General features: G+C 44.1%; 1 protein-coding gene across 2 annotated transcripts in view; it reads left to right on the top strand.

Moving 5' to 3' along the window:
- The window catches only part of KSR2 (kinase suppressor of ras 2), a 1,474,574-nt gene that overhangs the window by 1,425,658 nt on the left and 29,437 nt on the right, over positions 1 to 19,479 (top strand). For both annotated transcript variants that reach the window (XM_085636251.1, XM_085636250.1), the window contains one exon: positions 10,345 to 10,474. In XM_085636251.1, the coding sequence (XP_085492377.1) occupies positions 10,345 to 10,474 (130 nt within the window). The remainder of the gene's footprint in view (positions 1 to 10,344; positions 10,475 to 19,479) is intronic.

Genomic DNA, 19,479 nt, shown 5'->3' with positions numbered 1-19,479 from the left:
CAAAGAGATGAACTATTTATGTTGGTTTTCAGCAGATCTGAGCTTTCTTCTGCCTTCTTAGCACCAGTCCTTGTAAGTTGATTGTGCTATATACAGTTCAATGTGGTGTCTGTACACACACGTTCTAGTGTTCACCATTACATGTGAGTATGAGGCCAGTAGAAAAATTAATGCTTGTGTGACTTCATGTTTGTATTGTTATATGCCAGGCAATTCAGGTCACATGCAATCGATTTTCCTTAGCCATAAGGCAACACATCTATACCAATTTATCATTTGGAGTGCGAAAAAGACCCATAAATATCTCTAAAACTTTCCTGGATTGGATCTAATTTAAACAAGCATTGGTATAGCCAATAGGTCTCACCTTTGGCACCTTATATGTGTTTAGCCATGCCGCACTTGATGCACCAAGGATATTGTGCTGGATAACTAAACACTTACAAAATCCCAAAGGCGAGACCTATTGGCTATGCCAATGCTTGCTTTAGAGATTCAAGTTCAGACTTTCTTTCCATTGCTGCTGCCTCTAATGCTGTCATTGATACCTTCATGTTCTGTTATTATGAATTCCACCATGGCTGTGGTCTGGGTTGTTTCTCCCTCCTATGAAGGTTTTTTTCTGCATAAGGCCCCAGAAAACAGCAGTTGTCGGGAGTACCTGGGTGCAGCCACTGGAACGTATTAAAGGAGCTTCGAATTCAGTTCTGTAATAATTTGCATGGTGCAGAATTAAAGAACCACAAGAAAAAATTGTGGAGTTGTAGCTATAAATATCGAATCTCATAGACTGTGCTAGTGTATCATAGTTTGTGAGGTCGGATGCATTGTGTTAGACTTAGCCAGCAAGTAGCCCATGGAACATGGGTCGTAGCCGTACATTTATAGGTGTGCCTTTCGAAATGAAAAATGCCTGCCTTTTAGGGCTTCAGGACCATCTTCCTCACACAGGGCAATGCAGATCACGAGTGAACACTTCCTCCAGCCAATGATCCTCAAACGGCTCCTTTACTCTCCCACAGGTAAGTTCTTGCAGTATTTCTCAGGAAGGGAGGCAGTGGCACTTCTGCACATGGAGCAGCTTGTCAAGACGTGAGTAATCGGCAGCACCAGCACTCTTTGTGTCCTGTTGGCCATTTGCTGGGAGGTCTCCAGGCAGTATTGTGCCCGCTCACCACAGTAAGGAAGAAGCAGCAGCCCCATTCCATTTCCTTCTGCTTACCATGTTTCTGTCCTATTGACAAGGCCTAAGTCGCCTCTGCTGTGGTGCGCTCATATAACAACCATCGCTCCCATATGCACCTCTCTCCGGACTTCATATGGAATGGGGCATGCATTCACCAATAGGGAGCCGTTCTGTGCCTCCCAGCATTCACAAACCAAATTAGATGGAGTGATGCTCTTGGATCTCTTTGAAGAAGCCGACAACTCCTCCGCAGCATGGCTCTGCTCCACTTGATGATTCTTTTGAATGCAGAGAAGGCTGCTGAAAGAGTGGCATGACGGAATCTCTGGACTCTTCACTTTGGAAAATCTGACTCCCATATCCAAATGGTTTCAGCTACTCAAGTAGCTCTTTTGGCTTGCCTCTGTTTAGTGGTTTGATCTTGTACTATCATAAGCAGCAGTGGTATCTCCTGTCCCATTTGCTTGGTAGTCTTTATCACACAGATGGAGGTGGATCCTGTTTCCACCTTTTTACAACAGTACAATATTCTAGTGGAACTCTGCGATTTAGAAAAGGGGTGTATGAATCTGTAGGGATCTTCTTGGGGGGGGGTTGGGGGGGTATTTAAAACTGATGTTTCTAAGAGATGAGTTGCATACTCAGTATTTTGTATAATTTGATTTGTGCATTTTTTGGGAAGAGATGTCTTGTAGCACTTTTTATATACTTCTTTTTACTTTTTGATGTTCCAGTGACACTTGTAGAATCTCCTTCTGTACTGCCAATAAAAATCAGTAATAATAATCCCACTGTGCAAAAGCAGTTCATGAATTCCAAGCTCAACAGGTGAGATGGACCCAAGTTGACTGTATAAATGAGTCCCTGGGGTTAGAAAGACTTTAGGCCCCTAAAGGCCTATGGTGTCTAATCGTTGGACTCTAACAACCGAATGATCAGGCTGAAACTGTTTGTCAACACCGGGGAAAAGCATAAGAAATCTGGCTCCCAGGAAGAAGAGGAAGAAAACAGCAGAATTTAAGAGACCAATAGAGGACGATTCACACTGATGAATTTCAGGGAACCAGTCCACTCTATCTCCCTTCCTCTGCTTTTCTCTGCAGAGTTAGATCTCCCTATTCTGACCAGTGGCAAAAAAGAAAGTGTAGGGATGTTCTGGACCAGACCTCTCCCTTCAGCTCCTCTGATATACTGTGCAATACATCTTGTCACCAATTCTTTAAAATATCCATAGAATCGTCTTAAGGTCTACCCACAGAAGTATTACTTTTCCGCCTCATGCGATTAGAGTTTCCATTGGAATGTATGAGGGACTATTTTACATCTGAAAAATACACTTAATAATCACACTACTTGTCACAATCAATTCTTTATCTCCCCTTTATGCATTCTGTGCAGAAAATAATTCTTTATGCTACTTTTGTTCCAGCCTGGGCAAAGCCAGGAGGAGAGGCTTTAATGCAATACACAGCATTTGTGCACTCAACGCATGCAGCATTAGTGAATGGGTTCGTTTACATGATGCATTGGTACATGTAAGCCAAACTACTGGCTTTGCCAGTGCTTGAGACATATATGCCAAGGAGAGAATAGCTCCCGGAACAAATCGGAAACCCTTAAAGATGGATTAATAATGAGAAGAAATAGTTATCGATAATATTACAGCTGCGAATTTATAAACAGGAAATGCAGAGAACATACTCTCAGAGCTGCTACAGCACAAACAAGCTCCGTTTATGAACGCTTGCCATACACAGCGGCAACAAACCATATAATTTGTCCATAAGTATGTTGTCAATAACCAAAAACATTCACAATGACATCATGGTGATGTTAAACTTGTAGGTTCGCCTTCCCTTGGAGTGTTAAAGGACACATTTCTCCTTCAGGCCTGACAAGACAACCAGAGAGGCAGTTTATCGGCCGCAACATCACTTATTGAAATGAGGACAACCACAAAAGCAGTTTGAGAAAAAAACAGAGAAATGTCAAATCTCTCAAGCAGTGCGCATCTCACTCACTGCATTATCGGAAGAACCACTACACCACGGGTGTCCAACTTTGGTCCAGAAGGGCTGGATCCATGACCGATTTTCTAACTATTCTAAAGTGTTGAGTTTAGATCCATAGTACGCCCATTTATCTAATATGGGTACCCGCAAACTCTGGCTCGGATCCAGCCAACGTGGGGCTTATGTTGGACATTCCTGCACTAAATGAAGAATCTTCCAGGTTCCACCTTCGCATCACCAAAAACGAAACAATCAACTCGTGAGCCACTTTAACAGGTCCAGATGCTGCGACCACCTATAGGGTCACACACCGCAGGGAAGAGGCGCACTGCCAGATGTGTCAGCATTTTTTTTTCAACGTTGTGTCACTGTTGGAAAAAAAGGCGGACTACAATTTTTAAACTTTAATGGCGGTGAAATAAAGCCAAAGTGTCTTCAGCTTTTACAATTCTTTGGCGTGTGGTTTTTTTCTTTAATGGACACAGTTATTCCGGGGCTTGCTTTGTATGTTGTGGCACCGGTAGAAAGCAAGACCCGAAATAACTGAGCCCATAAAAAAAAAAAAAAAACACGCGCACAAAGAAATGTAAAAGCTGAAGCCACTTCGGCTTTATTTCACTGTCATTAAAGAAAAAAAAAACACGCATGCGCGAGTCGCGCTAACAAAGGAGGCAGCAGGAGGAGAGCAGACAGGAGGGGGCCTGCGCCTGTTTCCCTTGTGGGAACGAGCAGGTGCACCATATGTTTGCAAGTTAATTACAAACATATGGTGTCCAAAGCTCGCTCCCGCAAGGGAATCGCCACACGTGCACGCGTTGCCATTGAAGGCAATGGAACGCGTGCACGTTTTTGATTGAAAAGGCGCATCGATGGCTAAAGGTCTTAAGCAGCGCATGCGCGCTGCGTAGGCGAGACATAAATAGAACATAACCTTCCAGAGTCTTTAGCAATTTTCTTGATTCCCCTAACTGTTACCCCAAAGTAAGGACACACAACAAAAAGTAAGTATTATTAGAAGCTATTATTTGAGGCTAAACAAATGCCGAATATTTGCAAAATGATAGTACCATGATATGCAGGTGTATGGTGGGGACGATTGGAGATAATATGCTAAGAAAAAACATCAAATCTCCAGAAAATGTTTCATTAACTATCACTTAGCTCTACTCCAGGGTCACCTATTTAGGTGTATGTGGTGGGTGGAATGTTACAGAGGACAATCTGAACTTTCAGATGTACACATAATATACCCAGCGTGCAGCACAGTTGGACAAGGGGGTCTGATGACCATCAGTGATTGGCTGGAGGATATCCAGGCCTGGCTGTAGGTGAACAAATTGGCTCTGAACTGTTTCCAAGATCATGATAATAGCTATAACAGCTCCCTTAATGTCTCATTTCAGGTTGGCGCTTACATTCGTTTACATATGGTTGGTCGGCTCTTGTACGTGCCCTGCAGAGCACCAAACAATTCCATATAGGAATATAGTCTTAATAGAAAAGTTGTAAGAGAGTCTAAATTTTAAAATATCCAATAACAACAAGCTTTGTTGTAGAAATCAATATGTCATCTGAAGCCCAGCCTTTGTGAAAATAGTTTATTCTTTTTCACTGGCAATTATTTTCTAGATAAATAGAATGGATAACTGTTGCAAGTAGATTACAGAAACAATGGTTTCACCGAAAGGTGTTACATATTTAAACTTTAGGCAACATTTTGTAGCAGTGAAGAATATTTACCAATGTAGTTGATGCAAGATGTCATGCCCAGACCAAGGGCACTAGGACCATGGGACATAAGGGCAGAGGCCAAAGGACACCGGACACCAGATCCGGTGAGGGGAGGGGACAACAGGAAGAAAGGGCATTCCAGGGCAAGACCTCAGGGCGAGAGGTCAGGGGCCCACTGGTGAGACCAGAGAAACGAATAAAGCATACCTGAACGAACTAGCGTGTCCTGCGTGGTCTGTGGGGCTGGGAACACGACAACTGGCGACGAAGGTGCGTGATCGAGCACCCAGCAGAAGATCGAAGTGCAGCGGTACATCGTGCCGGAAGACACCGTAATCGAGACCAGGAGCCCACCCTGGCTCGTGTGTGCAGCAACTGAAGACGATACGGCGCGGGAGCCCACCCCGACCGTAATGGATGCAAAAGAAGACTGCCCTGCATCACCGGGTAAGAGGACTGAATAGCCGAGTAGACGCGCGCGCGCGCTGTTTCAAGCGCGAAGCATCGCGAGAAGAGGGCAAGGTCAGGCAGAAAAAGGGACATCAAGCATTGAGAAGAAGCTGGCGGCCATTTTGAAGTCAGGCAGCGCCTCGATTGGTGGAAAAGTATCGCGAGATCACCGGCGGCCATTTTGAAGTCAGGCCAACAGACCAATAGGAAGAGAGAACAGCGCGGCGGCATTTTAAAGTCAGGCAACAATAAAGAAGTGCCAAATAGAACAGCAAAAGGAAGAAACAAGCATCGGCAAAGGCAAAAGGCACCAAAAGTGACTAAAGAAGCACTGGCAAAGGCAAATAAATAAGCACCATAAGTGGGAAACAAGCATTGGCAAGGACAAATAAGGAAACACCGGAAGTAGAAAACAAGCATTGGCAAAAAAAATAAAAAAAATAGTGACTAAACAAGCATTGGCAAGGACAAATAAAGAAACACCAGAAGCAGAAAAGAAGCATTGGCAAAGGCAAATAAAGAGGCAACAATAACAGAAAGGATGGCAGAAAGACAAAATGCGCAATATCGGAGACCACTACCATTCAACCCATCAGAGCCACAAGCAGGAATACGGTGGGAGAAATGGATCAGGCGTTTTGAAAGATACATGGAAGCGACCGATGTGACAGCAGCGAAGCAACTAGGCCTATTCCTAAACCTAGTAGGGGATGAGGTTGAAGACCTACTAGTGACGCTGCCAAAAGAGGAGACTACCACCTACGACAAACTAAAGGCGTGCCTGACAAACAAATTTGACCCGCAGAGAAATGTTGATTTTGAGCGATACACTTTCACGATCGCTTTCCAACAACAAGATGAAACGCTGGATGACTTCGCAACGAGACTGCGAAAGCTAGTAACGCACTGCGAGTTCGACAAATTCGATAACGAACAAGCAATCAGACTACGCATCATAGAGGGCTGCCGTGACACGGAATTTCGCGCAAGAATTCTAAAAGAACCAACGTCTTTAGAAAACATCCTATCTCTAGCAAGAGCAGAAGCAAGAGCGACAGCACAAGCAAAGGAAATGGAACGAGGAAAGGAACGGTCAGTGGACCAAGTGCACCGAATGACAAACAACAACAGCACAAGCAGATGGAAAAAGGACAGAAATGGCCAGACAGTCAAGAAACGACCGGAAGGAACGTGCTACAGGTGCGGCCTTGAATTTCCACATCGAGGGCCGTGTCCGGCGTTTGGTCAGACTTGTCGGAAATGCAATGGGAGAAATCACTATGCCAGTGTGTGTCAAGGAATGCAATTCAGGAATGACAGAGGAAGAACAGAAAGACCACGAGCACCAGTCAGCAGGCATGTTCGACACGTCGACACAGGAACAAGGAGCTCATCAACAGGATCAGACGAAGAAGAAGAAAAAGAAGAGGGATCGACAGGACGACTATACCTCATGTCGGATGTCACTACAGAACAAAATGAGGAGGATGAAAGCAGAGAAAGAATATGTCTGGTAGACAAAAGCAAGATCAAAAAGACAGAATCAGTGACATTAGGGGTAGGGTCACACAAAGCAAAGTTCGTTTTAGACAGTGGCGCGACGTGCAACATCATGTGTGCGTCGGAATACGAAAAAATGAAAATAAAGCCAAGCTTGAGGCCGTCCCGAATTGAAGTCTTCACCTGGGGGTCCCGAACACCAGTAACAAACATGGGGAAATTCACAGAAGAACTGACATACAAAGACCAAAGGATGAAGGAAGAAATTCATGTACTAAAGGGCGACATCCCAGCACCATGCCTATTGAGCAACATCACAGCTCAGATGATGGGTCTTCTTGAAATGACTTACAATATATCACACAAAGGAAGCATCCTGAATGAATACCACAATCTACTGCAAGGCCTAGGGAAGCTAAAGGGGCGGCAAATAACACTACACATTGATGAGACAGTAAGGCCGATAGCGCAACATCATCGGAGGGTACCAATACACCTGCAGCCACAGGTAGAAGAGGAATTGGATGCATTACTAAAGCAAGACATCATAGAACGAGCAGAAGGACCAACACCATGGGTGTCTCCGATTGTGGCCGTGCCAAAGAAAGATACGTCAAAAATAAGAATCTGTGTCGACATGAGGATACCAAACAAAGCAATTGAACGCGAGAGACATCCCGGATCCCACCTTCGTCGCCAGTTGTCGTGTTCCCAGCCCCACAGACCACGCAGGACACGCTAGTTCGTTCAGGTATGCTTTATTCGTTTCTCTGGTCTCACCAGTGGGCCCCTGACCTCTCGCCCTGAGGTCTTGCCCTGGAATGCCCTTTCTTCCTGTTGTCCCCTCCCCTCACCGGATCTGTCGTGGTCTTTCTGTTCTTCCTCTGTCATTCCTGAATTGCATTCCTTGACACACACTGGCATAGTGATTTCTCCCATTGCATTTCCGACAAGTCTGACCAAACGCCGGACACGGCCCTCGATGTGGAAATTCAAGGCCGCACCTGTAGCACGTTCCTTCCGGTCGTTTCTTGACACAAATGAAATGTAAAATGCCAACGGTTAACATTAAGCCTTAAGTGGGGAAAGTCACGTAAAGGTTCTAAACGTGTCTACATGTTTTCACTTCCCTCTCAATCATCAACTGATTCACTGTTTCACGTAGTCAAAACCGTGCATAATTCTCATACCAATGTTTTGCACCAGACAAACATTGTACTCTAACCTGCGGAGGAAAACAAAACAATTGGTGTTTTGCTCGAATAAATTGCGAGCACTGAAAATTACTCTGGGCCACATTCCAGTCAGTTATTTTTTTGCCCGTCTGCCACCTCAGACAGAAGCCAGTCATCTACGTATCATTTGTGGTCCTGCTCCAAAAGGAACAGTTCAGCCGAACTGCCAGGGCGGGTCCCATCTCAAGACTGGTTTTTGGCCTGCTTGGGGTGGAGGGGGCTCGCGTCTGGACATACACATCGCACTTAGGATGAGGCACTGAGGAAAACACAAAAAGATATGAATGGAATGCTTGAATTAATTACAGTCACTGGTAATTACTGAGAGATATATTCAAGCATTCCATCCATCACCTTTGTTTCTTTTGCATAGATTAGTTACTAAATCCCACTGTCACTCTGAGTGCAATATTTGGAGCTGGTCAGCCAACCATAGTCCGCTTGCTATATTTAAAGTTACAGGCCTGCAAAGGGAGCGTCCTGTGGCTAGCCTTGCCAAAGACCATCCTGTGTGCAAATAAGGAGTGCATGAGCAGCCTCTCGCCTGAATGTGTATGTAAAAAAAGGGCCTGATCCTTCCAGATGGCTGTCTGGGCTCCTACCCTTGACTTTGGTGTTCCAAAAGCCCAATCAGCCGAGCAAAGTTAGAAACAAATAGACAAACATTTTCAAGTTTTCTTTGGCTGGGCTACTCCTCGCCAAAATGGGGAGAGGAGCCATGAGCCATCTTGAAGAGGCTAAGGGTGTGCCGCAGGAGAATGGAGCTAGTTTTGTCACTAACATCGAGGTGAGAGACTGCTCTTGCTCCTGCATCACTTCCTATTTTCTGTGTTTGGGAGCTGCTAAACCGCAGTCCAATAAGGGCTGCTAAGCATCACATTGTGTTATGCGCACTCGCTTGCAGCTAAGAGGATAATTATAAGCTGTTATTGCCCACGAATGCAGACCGTAAAAATTAAGTATTTGGACACTACAGAATTGTACATAAAGGATGCCAAACTGTACATATACAAGTCCAGAGAACTCACAAGATTACCTGGTGTTTCCAGATTAATGGGATTTTCTAATTGGAAATATCCATTATTAGCACCCGCAGTGGAATCTTGGAAGGTGGTTAGTCAATCACAATGCTCCCTTTGCAAGCTTTATTTAACATCACAGGCCCACATTAGGAGCATTCTGTGGCCATCCAGCTCCTATGTCTTGCCTGTATGCTGTGGGCATATAAAGTGTACTGATGAAGCATTTTATGTGCTCCCACCTAAACATTTGGGTGAAAATAAAGACTTCATCCTCCCACTGCTCTCCGTCGGCCCCTTGACTAGCAACTGCTGGTTCTTCCACTGCTGTACTGGGTTCTCCCTGTGCTGTTTGTCAAGAGAAGGTCAATTAGTCATGGGAAAGTATAAAACCACAAGCAAACTTTTCTACTTTTCTTTGGCTGATTGGGCTTCTCTTCACCAAAAGCAAACAGAGGAGCCTGATCGGCCATCTCTGAAAGGGCAGCTGAAAGGGCTAAAAGAGTGGTATAGGAGGATGGGGATCTTTTGTCTCCCATTTAGATGAGAGACTGCTTACGCTCCTGCAGCGCTGCCTATTTTGGATGGGTATGTGAGGTGGTGTTAATATCTTTATAGCCCAGCAGTCAATTACTCCTTTGTTATTTGCCCTCGCCTGTAGCTGGGGCCCATAACTACAAGGAAGGTAAATAACAGCTCCTAATGCCCCCAGGAGCAGGCAATAATGCTTAATTATAATTTTCTGCTTGACTCATAATATTGCATGAGGCCAGATATAGTCTACAAAATACTTCTGTATTGTGTTGTGGCTGCTATATGTTCAAGTGCACGAACTATTAACTAAGAAGTTTTACTACTGGATAGAGTATACCAGGATTCTTACCTGATCTTCGGGAGGTATTTCAAATAAGATCTAAATCTAAGAAATATACCAAAAATAGGGAACCATTATTTCCAGTCAATAGTAATTTCTTATTCTGATGAATTACCAACAGTCATTTTGAAACTGCACGTCAGTGATCTCTTATGCATTGCCATTGAGAATACAGTACTTTATTAAGCACGGCAAATTCAAATTTGCGCAAAATGCTCAAACATAGTCATTTACAAGCTGTGCTATCTTTTTGGCCATTTTATGCAATTTCATGTGGTTTTTAGGTTAAATAAAATGGCATTTGCTCTTATCAACTTGATTTGTGTTCCTTCCCCAGGACGATTTGGTATGAATTACATGCCCGTGAGTGGCCATTTAAGTCCCAACCAGCAGAGGCGATAATTTGGCAAGTGGGAACGGGCATGAAGCCAAACCTCACCCAGATTGGCATGGGAAAAGAGATTTCAGTAAGTAAACAAACTAAGTGTCATTAAACATGGTCTGATGTCCATGAAGATGTTTTGTCGACCCTTGCATAGTTTTTTCTTGACCAATATGTGTTGTGTGAAAATGGCCAGGCGAGCATTCCATTGGATATATGTACAGATTTACCACAGCTCTTCACTTTGAAGTGTTTGAAACGTCTCAAAGACTATCCGTGTACAGAGGATGTCCGCTCCTTTTTTTTCTCAATTTACAGACCTTCAACTACAAATTTCTGCTATTACTTCTAAGGGCCTCTCCCACCTCCTATTTTTTTTTTTTGTATATTTACAGATTTGCAGAAAATCTGTTTAGTCTATTATATGTTTAATTGGCCACTAGTAATAGTCTCGTGCATGTCTGTATAGATGTGACCAGACCAGTTCAAAGCTACCTTCTCACAAAAGAAGCGGTACGTTATGCATCTCCTCTTTGTTATGTGCATAAAACGTGCACTGCTCCCCCACACTGTGCCCTCTGAAACCGCCCTGAACCCCAATGCCACACCATCTACCAAGGAGAGGTAAAGCTAATCTGACCATAGACTATTTTTTTGCACTCAGGGCCCAATTTATGAAAATAAATCTCACTGTATGGTTATGCCACATACCTTGCTGCTAGATGGGGATGTACCAGAAATACTAGAATAAGACAGGTTAACTCTATGTTATGAAGTCAAATATCATGGCACAAACATGCCTTTCGGTATTTGAAAATTGTCCGGGTTTTGGTATGCCTGGTCAGAGGGGGACATTGGTGTAATGAACGGGGCTCATTTGTATAGGCAATTTGGCTAGTGATATTATCTACAGGAAACACGTAAAGGCTCCCACACATTAAGATGCACTCTGGTTTAAGAAGACCCCTTAGACAGACACTCCCACTCCTAACAGTCAAAGAGCTAAACAGTGCGTCTTGATAGTTTAGTACCGTTATTTGATGTCACTAATCATACACCAGTGTCAGTCAACAGAAATAAATTGAAGGGGCTGTCCTGTGGTGGCTGGCATGTAAGGAGGGTGGTGAGGCGGGGGTCAATAATAAAAGTGAAAGAATAAATGAAGAAAAAATAATCCCTCTTACCTTCTTGGCGCAACGTCCTCCTCCTCACTCGGGTGTTCTCCAGGCAGGCAGGCCGACTTCAGGAAACTGCAGTAAGAAATCCTGGTGCTGCTCTCATGCTGCATGAGAGCAGCACCAGGATTGGAGGGAGACATTCTCTCGCCATTCCCGAGGGCACTGGAGCCCTATGCTGTCTCTAACCCAGCTGTCTAGGACAGCTGGGTTAGAGAGGTTTAAACTGCTCATGTCTGGCTGGCCGTCGTAAGACGGCTGGCCAAAAAGCATGCGCACTTTAAATTTAAAGTGCCCCGCCTATCACTACTTTCTGCGCTGCCTGACTGGCGGCAGCAGCAGAAAGTCCCACACCCTGTCCTGATGCTCAGCTCGGGGCGGGGTTTTGAAAAATGAAATGGTAATAAATGAACTTTATTACCATTTTATTTTTTTATCTCTGGGTGCCTTTTTCTATTGGGATAATGCTCCCCCTGCATTAACGGAGGAGTCACCCCTGGAACTGTCATTTTTTACAAAATATTTGACTTCTTAACTCTAAGCTAACTGATTAACGTACACACATGCCTAATTTAAAGATATCATGTATTGATGTTTTCAGCCAATAGAAGTAATAAAAGTTTGTTCCTTAACCTACGCCTGCTACACAGTGATTGTACTGGTCTGGAAAACATTCCTTTTGATCAATAGACATACCTAGGCTTGATATCTAAATATCTGTTTTAATGTGACAATTCCCCCAGAGTCCAGTGAATTTCAATTTGGTGACAACCGTTTTTGTGAACATGCTGTGCTTATCTGATAGAGACTACTAGCTGCAGATTCCTTACTTTTTGAATTATCTCCAGGCGTTAGGCGGGATCTGGAAATTTTTCTCAAGCAGTACCACTAGGCACCAATAGCTGGCATTGTTTGGCTCTGTGTGAAGTCATCGCCATTGTCGGCGCCCCAAGTGATGTACATGGTGTCTATTTATATGCACCACCCCAGTGCTCTCACATCAGTCATTTCTTTCCATGTCAATTAGTGGAGATCCAGAGAAGAGCTACCCATAAGTCAATTTTTGAATATCTTGTTTTGACTTTTTTTTTTAGCCTTCTTGAGGTTTTCCTCCTGATGTGGCAGGCATGTTCTCTTGGAAGGCTGGCTTTAAGCCCTGCGGCGCCTGTCACCGCTCGATTGGCTTCGCAGTAGATCCAATGCCATGGCCATCTCAGCTCCTCCCTGAGTTCCGGGAGCCGGAGTGACCCCAGCCCAATTAAGAGGTTTTTATGCAGCTATGCACCTCATATTTTGGCAGCATGTTCCCTCATTCGCGCCTTCAGGCCCTGTGGGTTTGGGTGGTGCCACTACTTAATCCACATCAATGGCTCCGACCCCGGCACCAGTCGGACCCCATGGATCCACAAATAGATTTGGACTGGCACTGGTCGTGCCACCTCGACTTTCCCCAGCGCCTATTCTAATGCCGACATTGCCTGATCCCCAACACCAACATGGAGCCGGAAGGGTGTCTCCGATATCTTGAGCTCTATTTTTATGGGCTAGGACTCGAGGAGGAGTGGGAGGGGTTGCTGGACCCTGTAGAATACCAGCCTAATGATGCAAACATGGACTGATGTGACAATTTGATGGACCACTATCACAAATGAGTGCAGCAGCTGTAAAAAGATTACAAGTTACAGTGGTACTATATCAGAGAAAATTGATTTAAGTCCAATTTGCATGTTCACAGGATTCTGTTCAAGTGTAGGGGAATGGGAAAGTCATCCTTTATGGAAGAGAAAGTCTCCCACACATCATTGGGTCATACATGTTTCAAAATCAGCACTCTCTTCCCACCCTGGTAGGACAGTGCCACCATGGTGGACTTGACCTACTGCTGGACTCAGAGCAGAAGGGAGTTTTAGATTTAAAAAACTACTGGATAAGAACAGGATCCAGATCAGTGAGTTAAAAATAACCTACAGTTTCCAGGCGATTTACCTTTATTAAATTGGGACTTCAGGTAAGATTAAAAACGAGTGGAATGGTTATTGAGAACAATGATTCACACCATCTCATTAACAAGGCCAACATGTGTCTGCCCTCACTGGATAGCCCTAACGGGTCTGGGGCATTCTTCAGAGGCAAGGATCCCTAACTACTCCTTTCAGCCACTATGCTAAGTGTTGTGATGTAAGAAACGAACAAGAAAACTTAAAGTGATATTAAACTTAGGTGAGTCCTACCTGAGATGAAACAATAAACTATTCACTTATTGAGACAAATTAATACTATTTTATAACCTTCCCTTGGTAAATACACTTGGTCTATTGTGATGTGGGCATACAAGTGACACTGCACGTCAAGCCACTGCACTCCTAACACACGTGATATGTGACAAAACACATCCAAGGACGACGGTCATGCACTGTGCACTATATTATGCTAATGTCAGTAATAATCAAGAGTCTGATATACTGTATTCACTTCCTATAAAATGTGCATATGATTCTATTAAAAAATCATACACCCCCACAAAAGAATTAGAATAGGCAGTCAGTGACTAAGAATGCATAAGCCAATAGAAGGCTTGAGCAGTGTTTAAGATGCACCACTGAAAAATAATGCTGCATATAACCCAGTGAAGCAGTGCGGTAGTATCTTCTCCTCGCTCCGTAATCCTAGGTGTTCTGGGAAGAAACCACACTTTCCAGAACACCTGGCCATGTGGCCATACGGTCACGTGACTTTTTTGTCAACATCTGAAGATTATTCAACAGATGATGTCTTATGTAGCAAATGCCACATCCACAAAATCTCATAATTTCAGTGGCTCCGCCCGCTAACAGAGGGGTGTTTATTTGGTTAGCATCACCAGCATGCAATACTTGATACATGTGCCCCCTCGCCGTTATTTTTTAGACAATTGAGCCATACTTTTCTGAATGTGCAACTCCTACCCTATTGTAATTGTAATACTTTACATGTATGTGAAACCTGCCAATAAAAGGTTTGTTGTCCATTATAGACTCTGGACAAGGAGCAACGGAGTCACTGTAAAGTTAATGTCATTCTTCTGATGGAAAATGCTGGGGGACAGAGGAGAAACTGGGGACCAAACGGTACTATCGTGGGGCGCAAACGGGGACATCGCTGCTTGCATAGACTGGTTTGGGGTCGTGGAGAGGCAGAGCACACTGTACTTTGAAATAAAGTGTCGCCTCAGTGTGTTGCTCTGCAGTGACTGGAGGGACCAGTAGTGCTTTTTTGGATTTAGACCAGGAAGAGTTGAGTCGGATTGAAATGGACCTGTTCTGGAACGTGAGGGGTGTCCACTTTTTCTTCTCGCCCTTTGGCGTCATTTCTAGAGATTGATGGACGGATGAATTGGACCAGCAGCTCTTTTGGGAACACAAGGAGAGACTTCCCATGATGTTGTCGATTGATAATGTCAAAGCCCTTCGGCAGCCGAGAGAGAGAGAGAGGAGAGAAAATAAAGACAGACTTATAGAGATTGGGAACACAGATGTTTAGCCTTAGAGCAATATGCAAGAACCTGATTTGCTACATAATTAAAATGTGTACATGTTTTCAAACTAAAACATATGAACTCTAAATATCAAAACTCTTGGATGCATTATGCATCAGAGAATGTGGGACGCAGACAGGCAAGTTGAGCAAACATTGAGTAAATTGCCATATTTTATATTGGTCAGTTATGGATTCACAGTTTGGGTTTTTGTGATAAGGGCATTGCTCTTTAATTTTCTTTCTGTCGTTTGTGTGCAATTTATCTTCAATTCCTGCAGCACAGAAATAATCAATTCTACCCATCAGGTAATAGAAGTGATGTGCAACCTCTCCACCTTTTTCGGTCTGGCTTGACAGCACAGCTATCTGCAATTAGCACCTGTTATGGGGGTTTCACTAGAATGGGAAATAACCCACACATTTTGGTGCTTACTACACCTAAATCTGCATGTGCTATTATTTTAATAACCGTGTGCAAGAAATCAGCCAAACTCATAATTGTGATATGTGAAGTCACAGACGTTTGCACACATACTGGAGCTTACTGGACCACTCATAATGAGGTCTTTAGTCAACCACATATTGGGTCAGCCCATAGAAGTTCATTGTCACCTGATGCTGCTGCTGCTTGGTGTGTCATTCTGCCTCCTAGGGAGTGGTTCTATTGCAATGCATGAGGGACAACTTTATGTTTGAAAATCGCACTCAATCAGAACACTTTTATGGTCTGATTTCGATCTCTGCGGATGGGTTACTCCGTCACAATGGTGACGGATATCCCATCTGCCAAAATATAAATCCCCTAGAATATGATGAGATTTATATTTCGGCTGATGGGATATCCGTCACTGTTGTGATAGAGTAACCCATTCGCCAAGATCTAAATCAGGCCCTTAGTCACATTGAAGCATTTATCTCATGCATGCACTCTACACAGAAAGACATCCTTTTGTGTTATATTTTTTCACTACATCTGGCATTTTTAATGCTTTTGTCAGGCCTTGAGTGCAAACCCACACCAACATGGCCACCAGATTGTGTGTTTTTCTTTCACACCGGGACAGGCGTCTTTCAGGCAAACACAACACTTCCAGATATGCCATTGCTAAATATATCATCATTGTTGATATCACTGAGAATTAATCCAACCAAAAGATTGCTAATTATTTCGTCAGTAATATTACTGAGTGCACCTCACAATTCTCTTTCCTGGAAATCGCTCAGCCGGTTCTGGGTTGGAGGGAGCGAGTCGGCGAGGTGGAGCACAGAGTGCAGCAGACGGGTGGACGAGACAGGGCAGGGCAGGGACAGGGGCGAGCAGCTTCAGCTCCGACGGCAATCTCAAGAGTCCCCCAGTAGCCGCCAGCAGCTCCTTGGCTTCCCGGAAGAGGCCACCGTCCCCGCACCCGTCCCTTGTAGCAATCTGAACTTCTAGCCTCCAAGCCTCCGACTTCAGACTGCAGGCTCCCACGGCATCAGCAGCGGTATTTACCTTTATATTTTCTTATCGGGCAGAGTGGGGCCTTGGCACTTTCCCGCATTTCCCCACATACATCACACAAACCGCACTCTGTAGCAGAGGCAGCAGTGCGGTATTCATTTGTGGCATCGTTACAGGGGGGGTCTAATCGCAATCACAGACCCAGTAGCTCTTCTGAAAGAAAAAAAACTCCTCGTTCCATTGCAGCTTCTGTGTTGACGGGGAAAGGTGCATTCACCCCTCATTGCCCCACTTATCTTATACTGACACTGTGGGAGAGAATTGGACATTGTTGGTTACTGTTGTACTGGGGCAAACAGCACACAGCATACAAAGCATATTAAGCAGCGAGCGTGACTGTCTTTAGAGGCGGTCGCAGAGTGTTGAGCCCAGCAGACTGCAAAAGCGACCTAACTAGGTTGGGTGCCCTGCTCCTGCTCTCAACTGTTTCTCAACTGCTTTTGAAGAGTGCATGCTGGGGTGGAAAGCACAAAATACAAATAAAACACAAACAACATAGGAGCAAACAAACAAACAAAAACCAAAAAAAAGGCACTTCCACGCTATGCTTAAGACATGAGATCAGGGTGAATAAGAAACAAGGCGAAGCCAAAGAAAAGAGTGTGCCAAAATAGTAGGAAGACAAGCAAAAGTGCCCCAGTCCATTCCAAAGAAACAACACATTTGGAAACAAGCTTGGAATTACTATCAACAATGCCGCCAATATCGCTGACACTATCCGCGCCAAAGAAAAAGTTAGCAGGGAGAAACACAAAAATCACAGACTTCTAATCTCCCCTGATCTCCAAGCCCAGACAAGAGTAACCATAACAACTAAAACCCAGGACTTAATCACAAAATCGTGGGCTTTAAGAGGACCTACAACCAGACCAGTCTTGGCGAGCGCACAAACCAATATTCTATTGGAAGACAGCTCTAGCACTCCAAAAATTCTCAAAATAATTGGCAACCAATTAACCGTGACAGCCCATATAAATTCACGAGAAAAAACGCAAAAGTCACAAAGGAGCCCAACAAAAGAAGTACAAGTTGCAAACACGAAGAGGCGCTCTGTAAGTCTTGGGGTCCTCCCCCGTCTCCGTGAGGTGGAATTAGGCGAAGACCGGGCCTGTGCCACTTTCAGCAGCATGGCGGACAGGATGGGCAAGAGTGGCGAACATAAACAAGCTTCAGAAATTCAGGAAACTTGGGAATGCCTGATATGCTCGTTCGGCCCAAAATGTGTAGACCAGATGGCAAAATCCTCCTTTTTCACCCAAAGTAAGCAACCAACGACAGGGCTTCTTTATGATTACTATCACAATACGGTACTCTCACCAATAAAGACAGGACCAGGGACCGGTTTCATAGCCCGCTCAAGACATGGACAACCCATACTGCCCAGATCAGGGCCAGGATCCCCTGTACAACCAAGCCTAAGCTTAAGCCTAAGCTTGATGGGAGACCCAAAGGACAACTCCAGGATCAAATCGGGAAGTAATTTTCATCTCAGCCCACGACCAGACATAAATAATACAGATCATTTTTCACCTTCACAAGCTCCGTTATTGTCTCCATTCATCAACATAATGGAAACCATCTCATCACTATTATTTCAACACTCAGAAAAACTAGAGTTACAAGTAGATCTCCTGCAAGCTCTCGCGCTACATGTCTCTGGCATAGAACAAAAAAACAAGCATTAAACTCAATAATCGAGCGGGTGCAGAAAGATCCTCATACAACGTACCACGAGTGCCAATGTTCAAGCACCATGCATCAACTAAAACCCATTCCGGAGATTTTGATAGATATATTGGCAGAAGTAAAAAAAAAACAATGGCGACATCTGCCGAAAGTTCTTCAACTAACATAGCGACAATCCAACAGGATCTCACACCAGCATTGGGTACCCAAAAAAACACTGAGGAATCGGATGGCATCCTAAGAGACTCAAACTCAGAAACACACACAGAAACATCAAACAACATGTCTACACTAAGCAATCATCGAAATAATCATATTGGTGATCCCTGCGACGATCTCGCGCCTGACGTAGCAGCCTCAAAACCACAGCAACAAAATTTGAACAATCCCTCAACCAAACGGGAACATAAGAGACAGAGAAAGTCAAGACAAAATAAGCAAAAGAAACGCCAAGCCATATTACAGATTGCTTCTCAAGAAGCCCCAAGTCGACCTGGGTTTAGTGATCATCAAAGGAACCCAAATGAACTAAGTCCAGGGACTAGGAAATTGGAAGCTAAGACAAGTAAACATCACATTGAAAATCCGGCCGAACTGAGACTCCAACCAGAAAATCATAATACCAACAACTGCCTTATTGATCCAATAGCAACGCAGACAACTAACCACAAAGATCCCCAGCAACTGCTAGTTACCAATAAAGAACAAGATAAGGACGGTAATTTATGGCAAAATCCACGTGTAGAACAACAAAGTATTTTTCAATACTTTCCCGAACAAGTAATATCTCAAACCAGTAGTACAGTGGTATATTCGCAACAACTTCCAACACCCAGCGATAGGTGGGAAAATCACATAGATTACTGTCCCCCACCAGCAAATCAAGACAGATCATTGGAAGCAAATGCAAATACAAATGATCGAGCGGTGGAAAAAACAACTCGTCCCCACCTTGCAACAGAGGGGACCATACCAGCAGGAGACATCATAAGCCACCGAGTTAATCGCTCACAAAGCAACGAAGGCCAAACCTGCCTAGCAGGCATAGTAAAGTTAGAACTAATCCCACATTAAACATCAAAAGGAAACCATGACACCTTAAATCGTAGTGCAATATTAAAATTGCCAAATGCAATAGAAACGTCAAAACACCTAAATACAACCCATATAGAAAGCGTTCAGTTTAAAACTTCTTCAAATGCCAAAGGAAAA

The sequence above is a fragment of the Triturus cristatus genome, chromosome 11 (genome assembly GCF_964204655.1).
Source record: "Triturus cristatus chromosome 11, aTriCri1.1, whole genome shotgun sequence".
Classification (NCBI taxonomy): domain Eukaryota; kingdom Metazoa; phylum Chordata; class Amphibia; order Caudata; family Salamandridae; genus Triturus; species Triturus cristatus.
This window is presented reverse-complemented; position numbering and strand designations above follow the sequence as displayed.